This window comes from Thunnus maccoyii, chromosome 1, assembly GCF_910596095.1.
Source record: "Thunnus maccoyii chromosome 1, fThuMac1.1, whole genome shotgun sequence".
Taxonomy (NCBI): Eukaryota; Metazoa; Chordata; class Actinopteri; order Scombriformes; family Scombridae; genus Thunnus; species Thunnus maccoyii.
This window is the reverse complement of record NC_056533.1, coordinates 35,206,735-35,221,044: the sequence shown is the minus strand read 5'-3', so window position 1 is coordinate 35,221,044 and position 14,310 is coordinate 35,206,735. Positions and strand designations below refer to the sequence as shown.

General features: G+C 41.4%; 1 protein-coding gene across 1 annotated transcript in view; it reads right to left on the bottom strand.

Annotated features, from left to right (window-relative positions):
- Positions 1-14,310, bottom strand: part of otog (otogelin) — a 75,745-nt gene that overhangs the window by 48,622 nt on the left and 12,813 nt on the right. Inside the window, exons 10-20 of the mRNA XM_042409643.1 lie at positions 13,953-14,059; positions 12,699-12,808; positions 12,295-12,420; positions 11,965-12,073; positions 11,454-11,500; positions 10,120-10,265; positions 7,385-7,517; positions 5,542-5,719; positions 3,873-3,997; positions 3,003-3,215; positions 835-1,000 (exon numbers count right to left, since the gene is read on the bottom strand). Coding sequence (XP_042265577.1) covers positions 835-1,000; positions 3,003-3,215; positions 3,873-3,997; positions 5,542-5,719; positions 7,385-7,517; positions 10,120-10,265; positions 11,454-11,500; positions 11,965-12,073; positions 12,295-12,420; positions 12,699-12,808; positions 13,953-14,059 — 1,460 coding nt within the window. The remainder of the gene's footprint in view (positions 1-834; positions 1,001-3,002; positions 3,216-3,872; positions 3,998-5,541; positions 5,720-7,384; positions 7,518-10,119; positions 10,266-11,453; positions 11,501-11,964; positions 12,074-12,294; positions 12,421-12,698; positions 12,809-13,952; positions 14,060-14,310) is intronic.

The following is a 14,310-nucleotide window of genomic DNA, read 5'->3' as shown; positions in this document are numbered from 1 at the left end:
AAAGGACAAATAAGCATGCTTGCATCCATAACTAAACCTCCTTCTGCTTAGTCAAAATTCTAAACATTAAAAAAATAAAAAAGTTGTAAGTGTAAGGATTTACACTGCGGTAAAACTGTTTAGCAGAGGCTGAAAGCCTTTGTAACATATAGGCCAACGCCACACATCGGCCTCTGTACTACAAATTCTTTCTCACTGGTTATCAGATATCTGTGTTGTCCCCAACCCGAGTGGGAATGAAAGGGGGGTTTCACGGTGAATTCCTTGATGTAACTCTATCACATGGTAAGTAAGGCACCGCGCTGCACTAGGACGTAAAAACCTGGGACATTTAAGAGGAATTAAGCCGCATGTCTTCTAGAGCAGAGCCGCCTGAAAGGCAGAGCCCAATTACCGAGGTCCTCTGGCTCTATAACGTCTGCAGGAACGATACAAGGCTTTCCACTTAAAGGCTGACCTAAACTTCAGAGCAGATACAAATATCACTTTGAGAGGATTTGTCTGGTGGAGCGACTCCAGCCAGACAGTCGTTTAACGGGCTTCATAACCTTCCACAGCACCGCAGCTGGCAGAGCTGGAGCTACTCCGATACACAACAAGGACACCTGGTCACTGATTCCTACCTGCTTTCTGTACTGAACACTAAAATAACAGAAATTTTATTGTCTGATTACATTAAAAAATGTTATAGGAAAGTCTCATTTACAATGACAAGTGTTATAAGTTTCTCCTTGTGTTGCTATTTTGCACAAAAAATGTAAATGAAGGTTGATTAAGATTTGTTTTTCTTGATTTATTTCCACTCGGCGACCCCACCCCCTCAGCCAGCCTTACCTGTGCACACAAGTGTGTGTTCGGTGGTTGTAGAAGGATCCCTGAGGGCAGACACAGCCCTCCTCACACTCCTCCCCACAGTGCTGCGGGACGGAGAGGGCGGAGCAACGGCGCTGGCAGGATGACACGCAGGTGCCGTACTGCATGGTGGCAGGACAGGTGACCGCTGCAGCGTCAACGGAAAGATTTAGCAAGAACCACAAGAACTGCTCAAATGTGAGATTCAGATTTCAATATTACCTCATTAATCTACAGGGCAAAAGTCTGCTCAGTTTGATTAACTTATTACACAAAGCTACTTGGATGTTCTGTTCTAATGTCTCGACATCTTCACATTTAATTTCCTTAACAGGTTTAACAATTTCAAGCAGAGATTTTTGCTAAATCGTTGATTCACTGGTGAAATGTTACCACTTCAACAAGACTAAGAATCCACAGCCATGCTTACTGCTCTGTGAGACTGAACTTGAGCTAAATGTTCATATTAGCGTGCAAACATGCTCACGATGATAATGCTAGCATATTGATGTTTAGCTGGTATAATTAATTATTACTGGTAGTTAATTATTTCGTTATCTCAAGATAACAAAGCTCGTTTTCTCGTGATAACGGGTTAATTTATCTTGTTATCTTGAGAAAACAAAAGGCCAATTTCCCAAGCTAACAAGATAATTTATCATGAGAAAACAACATTTGTTTTCTCAAGATCACAGGTCCATTTGATCACACCTGATTTCAGCCTTCAAGATCACTGTCATGACCTGTCAGGATTCATAACTGACTGAGGCTCCTCCAATCCGTCTCAGGACTATGGACAGTGTGGCCCAAGCATACACCTATGCAAATAGCCTAAAATTATACCGGCAAAGTCATTCTCCGACACTCCAAACCAGCAGAATTCTTACAAAATAAATTGTCATGTGATGTGCAGTACACACAACACACAACAAACAGTAGCGCTGTCCATGGTTCTGAAACAACAGCAGCTAAGCAATAGTTACATATATCTCGGCCACTACTTTTGTTGTTTTTGCTATTTTTCTATAGATACATGAAGCTAAAATAGAGGGGGCAAAAAATACAACAGAGGGGGCTAAGCCCCTTTAAGAACCCTAATGGAGCCAGGCCTGTGTTAGACCTTGATATAAGGACAGTCTGATGTATTGATCAATAATGGGTACTCCTTGATTTGACATTTTCAGCTTAAATTAGTTGCCACAGTTGTCAAGACACCATCTATGCATGCTGGCATGGCACTCCTGATCTCTGATAAACATTATAAGTAATAAGAGGAAACAACCTTTTGTTTTCTTGTGATAATAGGTTGATTATCTCGTTATCTCAAGATCACAAGGCCTGTTTTCTCAAGATAACAAAATAATTAACTTGTGATCTTGAGATAACAGCATTGCAGAAATAATTGCAAGTCCGTCCGTTCTCTGCTTCCATACACACACACAAACATACATGAACATATACAACTGTACATCAATTTATCTGTACTAAATGCAAAGTACATACTTCTATTACTGTCATTGTGTCTGTCTGCTTGTAGGTTCTTCTGTGCATGTTTAACAATGACTGAGGTTCACCTGTAATTTGGTCTCTGCACGGCTAAACAACTAGTTTGCATTTGTCTGTTAGCTAAACTATCACCTCACATCTAATCAGCTGTAAACTTTTAAGATGCTAATTCGCATCAGTAACACCCGGTATTAAACCTATTTTTGTTAAAATATGTTTATGGTCACCATCTAGTTCTCCTGTAACAACTTATTTCCCATCTGGTAATAAATAAAGTATTATTATAAAACAGGTAATTTTACATTTCAGATGATTTCTGGTCAGTCTGAGTTAAAGATATGCTCTCTGATTTTACGATGGTGCTCCCAAAATCCCCATATGTTGATGTTCTGAAACTCAACTGTGAACATCGACAGTGAGCTGGGATATTGGGCACAATAACACAAACAAAACAACAGAGCGAGCTGCACCATGGATGGCTAATCAGATTTCAAGGAAGGCCCCCGATGATCCATCCCGTCTTTGAACACATCATCATAATAAATTCATAAATCCAGCTGTTAGTAAAAGTTGTTTGTGAATCCTGGGACAAACAAACCTGCAGACAAAATGTGTCAGCATGGTAGAATGTGCTGAACACTCACCACAGTCGGGAACGTGCGATCGAAAGTCAACGATGACGGAGAATCTGCGGCAGTGGCGAGCGTAGTGGGCCAGCGCAGAGCAGAGGCAGGGCGTCCCACACTTACAGGTATCTGAGCGACACTGCTGATGGAAGGGCGTCGGACTGAGGTACTCATGACAGGCGGAGAACAGATCCTGGTTCAGTACGTCACACATCTCTGAGGCATAGGCCACTGAGCAGGGAAGAGAGCAGGTCGGCATCACGTTACAGGTGAGATTCAGTGGGAGAAGCACAACAGGTTATAATCTACTGCCTACCTGTCCACTGTTAGACAGATTTTATTCATTCATTTGACTGCAGCTGCTTCACAAAGGAAGCTGAAGAAAGCAAGGCATGAATTAATGAGAAGTTTACCATGAAGCAGCTGCAGACACTTACATGCTGAAAATAAATACACTTTACTACTCAATCAATGATCCAAAAAAGTGGTACAAAATGTGGTACAAAATGTGGAAATAAAGGTTTAAACCAATTCAATTTATTCATTTTCAAGATTTATACTTTAAATATTCACAATCAAAGCTACTATAAACTTTAAAAATGTAAATCTATGTCTCATATAAGCACCATAATATCAAAAACATGCTTCATTCATTGTATATTTTTATATCATATATCTTATATTATAGCTTTAATTGAGAAGCTTTTCCTTTTCTACCTAATATTACTGTAACATTGAACATATGGAATGTTTTGGGGATATAAATAGAGTAAAATTTAAAGATAATAAACACGAGCATCATTTAAAACATCGTCTTCTTCTTCACTCACATTCAATCAGATGGGAGTTGTTGACACAGGAAAAGTTAAAGGAAGAGGAGAAACTGACCGGCCTGCTGGTGAGTGTCACAGGGGTCGAGCTGAGGAGTACTCAGGCTGGGAGAACACGCTGACGAGACTCTCCAGGCATTTCCAAACAGCTGAGGAGTGCTTTCTATCATACCAGATGGCGACCTGAAGGAAGACAAGAGCACAGCTTCACTACCAGCTTGAAAACAGCGAGCAGTTTAATAGATGCATCACACAAACTCTCTTTCAGTTCCCGACATTAAAACTGATGATTAGCCGATCAAAGGTTGCTACTGTCAAGTATACTACACCAGCTACCCCTGTGAATGATGTGCCACCTTTTGATTGTTGTGTTTGAAAGGTAGCTGTTGCAGCATATTTCACAAAATTTCCACTGTGAAAGAACAAATGTGAGCACGCTGATATCTAGTGCAACAACAGCACAGCTAGCATTAATGCTAGCTATATCCAACACAACAGTAGCTACTACTACCCTCCTAAATAATCCTCCTAAATAAAATCTGCATGTTTTTTTTCAACAATTTAAAAATGTACAAGCCTGTGCATATACTATATACAGCTATATACCTGCTCACTTGCAATAGCAGTTATTAGTGTATTACTTTTTATCTACATGCTAATTTTAGATTTTATCATGCAGATCAAGCAAAAATAGGTTTTATAGGCCAGGGTTTGTATAATAGTCACAATAACTGACTTTTTCATTCACCTCCATTCACAGTTGTCAACATGGGTTTTGTTACAAGACTCCAAAGGCTCAGACACACTTATCAAACATATTAATAATAATAATGATAATTGTGGCACCATCTTGAAATGTTCCTGAAAAAGTCAATTTTCCACCAAACCCAACAAACAAGGGGGAGGGTGGAAGATTATGTACACTTGGGGAACATTTGCCAATAAATGTGAAATTTAGTTTTGCCATCTCAGCATCTCTCTACTAAATCCCCCTCTGCAGTCTGATGAAGCAGGCAGATGGACTTTGATACTGCAGCAAACTCTTTGATACTGCCAACAGGCTAAGTGTGACTGACCTGCCTCCCTTCTCAGCCTTGTCCTCATTGGTCAGATGGTTTCCACATATTTCATTTTGAAATGAGAATAGCAGAGGACAGGAGCTACCTCTGTTTCTGCAAATTTGATCTATTATTGTACAAAAACCCTATTAATCGATAAAAGTTAACCACTGCAGCTTTAAGGCAACAAAATTTGAAAAACACAACAGAAGTCAGAAGACAGGAATCAACAAGTCGTCATAGTTGCTTTTGGAGAGCTTCAGGCAAAGTGAGTTTTCTTTCTGGTAGCGTACGACCACTTCAGTCACCAACTGTGATGTACGTATATCCATTTACAGTTGTAAGACAACATCCGCCCTTTTTAGCTGGCCATTGCGATATGGCACAGTGGAGCCCCTATTCCACTAACAGTAAATTCCTTGTTGAAGTGGCGCGTCCAGTCGGGCGCTCATCTGGCCCGCTTAAAAGAGCGGATCAGAAAGCGAGGCTTTTGATGCCGAGCCGCCTGACCAGTGTGCATTTCAGAGAGAGAGTGTGACAGAGAAAGTACTTCACCGTCATCTCTCTCTCTCTGCCTCTGAAACAGGAGTATGCTCTTTCTTTTTATTATTTCGGGTGGGGTTAACGGAGGGCGCGGGAGGGCTCAATGGTCAGTCGGCGCACACTTACAGGAAGTCATCTTGAATGTTGCCGTTGAAGGTGCCGCACAGCCCCACGGTGTCGTCCTTCCACAGCTCGTCAGCCTGCAGGTAGAGACGAAACTCCTTCCAGCTGTACTGCAGATGCAGGCCGAACGCCGTCTTCACCTGGAGGAACATGGACGAAAGCTCCTGGATGTGGAAGATGTCTGTAAGAGATGGAGGAGGAAAACATTTCACAGAAGTGTATGTGCATGTGCATGATGATACAAACAAAATGAGGACTCCTTCATAAAAACATTGCTGGTAGTGGTCAAAAACCTTCAACAGGAAGTGGACACTGTCCTGGATATTTGATGGATGTTGATTTCTTACCTTGCGAGTCAGTTGGATTAACACGGTCACAACATCACGCAAGAATCCATCTTTTCAGGCATCAATCAGCGTCCTATGAGGATTCTCACGTGATCCCGCAAATCCAGCTGCCTCACAAGGTAAGAAAGTGATAGACAGAAGGTTCATCCAACCATCTGCCAAGTATTTTTTTGAAAGTGCCCGCCCTTTTCCAAACAGTTTCCAAGGACGACTTCTCAGATGGTTCTGTGTAACAAACCATCTGGCGCCTCAGGTTAGATGATTTCACTCTGTATGCTGACTGAGCAGATGGAAAGAAATCTAAAGAAAATCTAAGGTTTACTGTTTCAGATCGCTGAAATAGTTTCTGCTTTCAAACTCAACATGACATCACCATGTCCACTTAACCAGCCTTTACAGACAATCAGATCAACTTATAAATTGTGTTTTTCCTGCTCTGTTTTTACAGTGACTTGTATTGTGTCTTGGGTATAGCACTACAACTAATTATTATTTCTGCTATTAATTATCTCTCGAATTAACCAGTCAATCTTTTAGCTCATTAACCCTCCTGTTGTCCTTGGGTCAATTTTGACCCGGGAGGACGACAGGTGTCATTATGTGCTGCCATCAAAAAAATTGAAATGGTTTCAAAACAGTATCCTTACTAAGAAATTATGAATTATTTTAACTATAGTTGAGATCAGAGGAAAATATGTTGATGGATTATGGCAGACTGGTATATGTTAAAGTTTAGTCAGGTCAATTTTGACCCGGGAGGACAACAGGAAGGTTAAATGCATATTGCAAGTATCAGCAGCACAAGGTGTCTTTGTTTTTTGGGGTTATTTGTTTGTTTGTTTGTTTTACACCAAAATGATGTTAAACAGAGGAAATCAACAAATCCTCCATTTTAGAAGCTGGAATTAGTGAATTTGTTGCCATTTTTTGGACTGATAAATGTTTAAACAATTTACACAATTAATTTCCTGCTAAAAAAGATTAATTGATCAACTTTCAGTACAAGTTGTGGATCTGTTTGGGTCTGTACTTCAAGATTTCATTTCATTTTTATTTCTTTATGTCTGTAATTTGTTGTGAGTAGTTTGTATTGTCAGGAAGAACAATTACATTGAGTCAGGAATGCAAAGTACTTTGTCAGAACCTGTTTGTAACAGAACATAAAGTGCTGTAAGTGGTAGTGTTGTTTGTATTCCTTAAGGTACCAAAATATCTGATCATTCTCACACAGTTGAGCACAAAACACACAAAGGACTGTTGACTCCATCAACAGAATACCACAGCGATGAAAACACTGGTATGAAAAAGGAGCAATACTCAGAGGGAAGGTATTTTGTGCAACACAATAGAAGCGCTAACCCAGTAAAGTATTGGGAACATTTCCATTCAATAGATCAGCTGTCATTCAATCCTTCTCTGCCATAACCTGTAGAGTACTGAAAGGAGATGAGCGTCGGATGTGAACAATGTTGGAAGGTGATAAAAGATGAGGAGGTTACCGTCCGAATAGGGCAGGGAGATGCGGTACTGTCCGGCCATGAAGACTTCTCCAACATGACTCAGTGTAATCTCCGTTCTTGGATCCTCGTCAATTACCAGGTTAACTGATTGGATGCAGGCCCCGTCCAAATTCTGCAATTGAGACAAAGTGGCTTGATAAAGCACGCTGGAATTTTCCCAAACTGCAGCAATTCAGACACATAACAGGACGCACAATGAGGGTGAAATAATGGGAAGAAAGGGAAAGACAAGACAACAAAAAGCGGGAGGAAGATACAAACAATTTACCTTTCAAATAAATCATCCGCTTCATGACGTATGATGAACTGTTATTGTCAGATTAACAGTGTGCAGTGGTGGAAAAACTACTACAGATCTCTCTTTTTTTAAACCTAATGAACGCATCACCAGTAGCCCCAAGAGGCTGCAATGTGCAATACTCCACACAATACAAAACTGTTATGGTGGCGCCCCACTGTACGCGAACTGACTGGCGACAAAATCCGCACTCATTCATTGTCTATGGGAAGTGACTAATTTGCTGCACAAAGCACGCTGGGATACTTGGCAACGTGGACCAAGCTGGCGGTGCTACGAGAAGGCGGGACGAATTCAAAAATTCAAACACAAGCAAAAAAAAAACAAAATCCAGGAAGTCTTGCTGAATATTTGTCCTTAAGTGGCGCAACGCGTATCGACTCTAAGTCTTCGTCGGGGTCTTAGAGTCGATACTCGTTGGTCTGTTTGATTGTCTATGCTCAAAGAATATATTTATTATATTATTTCACCTGAAGATGGAGTTCCTTAGTTTTTCTCCATGGTTGTCTGTGCCACTTACAGACAAATATTCAGCAAGTCTTCCTGGATTTTGGGTTTTTTTGTGTGTTTTCACCTGCTCTGCTAAAGAGCACCTGTTGCATGAGTCATCAGAACCATGCAGCGCTTCCTCCTCCTGTTGTGATAAATGCTCACATCAAGAAAGCCAATCAAGCTGCAGCACCAGCGACTTTCTGAACAGCTGTGTGTACCGGCTGTGCGATTGGCGGGGCAGGGCGGACCGCGGGGCTGCAACATGGAGTGTTCACACCAAATTTGAAGCAAATTTTTCACGCGTCGAGAATACATACAAAGTCAATGCAAAGACACAAATAGATGCAAAATTCAAATTGGCTTTGTGTTTGGTGTGAACACACCATGAAAAATGAGGACGACCTCCAGAATGATGAGCACCACCAGAAGTCAGACTAAAAGTGAAATGTTTGTCTTGAGGGTCATTTAAAACAAAGGGATTCACTCTCTGGAGAGCATGAATGTGTTCAGCAAACTTAATGGCAATCGGCACAATTACATTTGTCTTATGTGCACATGGAAATTTGGTCTGAATGTAGCACCAGAGGAAAGGTGGAGGAGTCACAAAGGGTTCATTCTCCAGCAACCATGAATATTAGAAGATTGAAGCAAATCACAAAAGGGTGATAAAAGACCACAAAGCCAGACTTAACAAGCTGGGAAAGCACTATTCAAGAGGTCAGAAACTGACTCACAAAATAAAAAATATGGTGGATGCATTTGAAAAAAGATGGACTTTGGGGGACGTAAAATTAAAGATGATTAGCTTACTTTATCTTCTGTGACTAGCTATAATTTCCTGTTGTTCTGTTGGTACAATGTATCAGTAAATATATATATGTATATATAAATGAAGTTTAGCTATATTTTTATATGTATATGAGGATAAATGTATGTAATATCAAATCTACTTTGATTTCTTCATCTAATAGACAGATAAATAGATTTAATGTACAGTGATGTGCAATTGAATGCAATGCAATGCAAATACTCAAAGAATTCGGCAATACTTCAAAACAACACTTAGTATAATTAGTTACTTTCTCTTAGTTACTTTCCAGCTCAGCCACTCTGATATTTTCAAACTAAGGACGCCTGCGCTGTGCATCGCTGACAGTAAGCAATCTGCCTCTATGAATCGTCTCTTTCATAAGTGGCAGAGCCCCATAGCCGAAAGGTTTTAGCACCCACCTCCCCGCTCCCCTCCTTCTTCTATTCTTCCCATCATTCACCTCTTGTTTTTGCATAACCTTCTCTCTGTCCAAGTCCCCCACCCCTCCAGTGCCTCTCTTCACCTCCCTCTTCACTACAAAGCCGTCCACAGCTCTGTCAGTCAGGCCAGATAAGGTAATCCTGTTCAGTTGGCTGTTAGAGGTCTCGGGCCTCTGCTCTGATGAGTGGGACATTTTATATCTCGCCTCCTCCCCTGCTCCCCCCCCCCCCCTGTTTGCTGAGCAGCTCAAAGGCTGCTGGGAAATTGGAGGCTTATAGAGAAGGGGAGAGGAAAAGAAGCTCTCAGCCTTTTGTCGTTTTTCATGTTCATTATCTGTCCAGGGTTGATCGAGACGTTTCCTAGACGCTTTCATCCGCGCACCGTCTCAGTCGCAATGTGGCTCTCGAACAAAAACGACCTGGGCTCAGCAGGGATTAGCGAGCACTTAAATTATGATATGATCTACATGACAGACAAATTGCAGAAACCTGTGAGCCAAGCTAGCATGAATAGTTTGATTGAAGAGGCTAAAGTGGAAGAGTTGTTCAAGAGTTTCCGAAATGTAGGGACACTTTTTTCAAAGGCAGAAGGAGAAAAAAAAAATCTAAACTCAACAAGAAGGATCATATCTTTAAAATAAAACAAAAATAACGCAGATTAAATATGACTCACAGCTCCACAGGGGGCGTTCTGGATGGTGACTGTGAACCTCCCTGAGTTACGACTCTTGACGAGGACGTACTGACACGTAGCTGGGAAGGTGTAGATCCGCCCGTCAAAGGATTGAAAATACATATCGCCAGTCACCGAGCATTCGCCTGTAGAGAGGGATGAGACATTTCTCACACATGGTCTTCATTTATCCAAGAAAAACTACAACTTGGAACGATCGAACACGTGTCTTGCCCACAAGAACTTCACCAGCAATCAGTGGGAGCTCTTCTAATTGATTGGCCAAAGCCAGATTTCCTGAGTTAAAGTCTCTAAGCATAATATCAGTAAACTCATGACTACAGTATGTGAATGTCTCTTCAGTCTTTCTTGCTCCCTAACTAGGAAGCAACCTTGTTCCTTTCTACTGGTCCAGGACAGCTTTTTACATCCTAATTAGGAAGTTTGTTCTTTTCATACTCTCCCCTCTGTCCTTAAACTTCCTTCTCCCTACCAAGGAAGCTTCCATCTTCCTTGTTCTTGAACTAGGAAGGTTTGGCCTTTCATGACCTATCTCCTTGCACCATACGGAGGGAACAAGGAAGAAGTCCTTGCTCCCTTGAACGAGTCCGGGCTCATCTCAAAGGAGCTTATAATAAAACCGCAAGGAAGGGAGAACCAGCAGAACTATCATAGTTAGGGAGCCAGAAAGGAGAAATATTTAATTCTTGTAAGTTCTATGAAGCAACATAAAACTTTAGGTAGCAAGTGGGATGTGAAGATTCTTAAAGAAACATCTGCACAGGTGTGAAGCCCCGACAGTCTAAATATCTGACCAATCTGATCTAACCAGAGTCTTGTGTCCCTGCTTTTCCTCCTATTTTGACTACTGATTGAGGTTCATGACGGATAACCTTTCTTCCACAGAAATCATTAAAACAACAATCATTGGAGACTGGGTAAAAGGTGAATAAATTGGTCTGACAGCATTTTATCAAATCAGGATTTGATCTAATGGGATGTGAATGTTTCTATGATTTCCTGTCCATTATGTCTGCAGCTTTTTGTCTCTTCGTCCTGCTGCAGCCTACAGGCGAGGCAAAATTTTCCTTTGTCGTTCATCCCTAACTAGAAAACGTTACCTCCTTGGCTCCAAAAGTAGGAAACATTTTCTCCTTCCTAGTTCGCTAAGTAGGAAGCTTCAGATTTAGAAACCAAGCCTGAGGCAAAGGCGAGTTCCTGAGAGCATCTTTGGATTGAAACAAAATAATCTCCACCTATCACAGTGTTTTGCTGAGACTTGCAGTGCAGTTTGAGTAAAAATTTAACCACCTACAGAGGACAAGCAGACAAACCTGGGCAGCTGTAGTCGGTGCAGTTCCACACTCCACCCACGCATGTGCTGAAACAGAAAGCAGAGACGTCCACAGGTGGCTCTGGGAACATGAAAGGCTAAACTAATCAGCAGGATCACTGACAGAAACTGGACACACAGATCCAGGTGGTCAGATCTGAGAAGATTAAAAGGATAATATCCTGTGTTTTTATGCATGATGATGACATGTAATGCATGGTCTTAATGGTTCATTTAAGGTCCAAATGGAGTGAAATACAGTTATTAGGGAAAATAAGGTTTGTACATGTTTGTCAATTTGTGATTGAGTGCTGTCAGAGATGTTATTTGAATACTGCAAAAGCATAAAGCTCCTCGTTGTTTCACAAATTTTATGTGATGAAAGAACAGTACTTGCACAGGTCAAGCAGAACTTCCTCTTCAGGTTGATGTCACAGTGGTAACAGATCAAATATTGTCATCCACAGTCAACAATGGGATTGGAAGTGACAGAGAGGTCAAATGCTGCTCACCAGTTGTTGCATTCCTCCTGCAGTGTTTGTCCAGATGGGTAAAACATGCCGTGGTACTCACAGGGACAGTCGGAGGGCGTCACACAGCTTCCATCCTCATAGATCAGACCTGAGGAGAGACAACAACAGAGACAGATTTAGAGGCAGGATAGAGTTGAAAACATCAGAATACAGGCAAGATGGAGAATGTGTTTTTTTCTCGTGTCTAATCAGTCGTTAATTGGTGATATTTCATAAAAGACAAAACAGGAAAAATGACAAAAAGTGTATTTACAGAAAGATGTTTCAGGTTAATGTGCACAACAAAACACAGCCTGATTACAAACTCACCATCAGGACAGTAGCATCCATCCAGGCAGGCCAGCTTGCTGTCGATGCACGTCCGCTCCAGGTTGCAGGATGCCGGACAGCAGCTGATGCATTCCATGTAATGCAGACCTAAAGGACACTGCTTCGCTGGTCGCAAAAATGAAACACGAAACAGACGTCAAAAAACGTAAAGCTTTCTACTGTGAAGACAGACACAAAAGATTTCCCCATGCAGCAGACGAATCTGACAACCCTGACAGAGCGGAAACTGTATTTCATTGTTTCAAAATCCAGAATTGTTGCATTTTCCATAAAACAGAAACAGGGAAATGGGAATTCAGCCAGTGTATTGTTTGATTGGACTCACAACCTTTTCAGTCCTTCATGGCTCAAGGTACCAAACACCTGGCTGAGAGGAAACGTACCACACTGAGGAATGCGCCGCCTCCAGTCGTGCAGTGGGTGGTCAGCGTGGGCGCAGGCCCGGGCGTACTCGCTGAACACCTGGCATACCACATCACCGTTGGGACCCGACCTTCAAGGAAGGAGGAACAAACAGAGAAGGACTTTTTGAGTGGAGCCAGGAAAGGTGTGGCCACAGAGCCAGATACGCTAAACTTATCAGACTGGACAACTACCCACCAGCTGTGTCTCCATCATGGAGGACAAAAAATCTTCCAACTAAGCTAAAGATTGTAGCTGAAAAAATTTGGCATTGGAACAAATTTTTGGAGCATGACCCATAATAGAGAACCATAACTCGGCTGTAATTACTGCAAGACAAACAAATAATAATATTGATTAACTGCGCATCTTTCACTACTGAATAAATGCTGACTCTAAGTGTTTCCTGTGCAACCACAAGTTAAGCTCTAGATGCCAGTTTAAAGTGCTGGATCAGAGCCCGGAGATGGTGCAGCACTCCCGCGTCTGTCCGACTCAGATTTCCTACTGAGTCAGTGAAGGAAAACACTTGAGGGGAAGTGAAACGCTCTCCTCTCTCCTTTTTAAGAACAGAAAAAAACACAGCGGGGGGTCATCAGGTGCATCAGGTGTCCAGCATGAACTTCCAAATGAAAAGGAAAGATATGCTAATTATCTACTTTTGAACACATTTCAAATAGATTTTTTTATAATGATGTAGTTGCATTTTAAAAAAGGTCTTTGAAATGTATTTCTGTCTCTGAAATATTTTCCAGAAATACGCTCTCACATGTCCTCCCATTTTGGAAATCCATTTCAAACACCTTCCTGATGCATTTAAAATATATTTGGCAAGATAAAGGAAGTATTTTGTCTCACTAGCGGCAGGCGAGACAGAATACTGTCCACAACAACTACATGCCAGATGTCCATGAAGTGTAGAAATGATAGTCATGGTCCCCAGAAGATAAACCATAGTGATTTCCAATTGTGCACAAGAAATATCTCAAGAACTCACCATGTCATTAACTCATCACATCCATGCTCCCCTGAGGATAAATCCTTTTCATTTTGGACAATTAATTTATTTATTTAATTGGACAATAAGAGCTCAAAAGATTTCTACAAATCTTGCTGTGGATATTCATGGTCCACAGCAGATTAACCTTTGTGATTTTTGGTGACCTCCTGACCTTTCATTGAAGGCCACCATCACAGCAAAATGAACACAAGGAATTTGAGTCTGTTGTTCTTACATGCAGAGGTCGTTGGAGCAGCTGGCCATGTAGGACAGCGGGCTGACGAAGTCGTGGCAGCTCTGAAACGGCGGATCCAGCAGCATGGCGCACACCTCCTCCACTTTCTGCAGCCACAAAAACACACAAAGACAAAGTTTTCACTCAAGGTCAAGGTCAAGGTCACATTTACTGTCTCCTTCAGGAGAAATTCGTCTTGGACAAAAGGAATCGCTGCAAAAACCACATCATAAGAACAATTTAAGAAGAACACAATAAATAAGAACACAAGTGCAGAGATAAAAGAAATTATCATCCAATAAATACAAAAACCATTCACTCACAACTGTTAAAAAACTGCAAAAACATCTCAAGCATA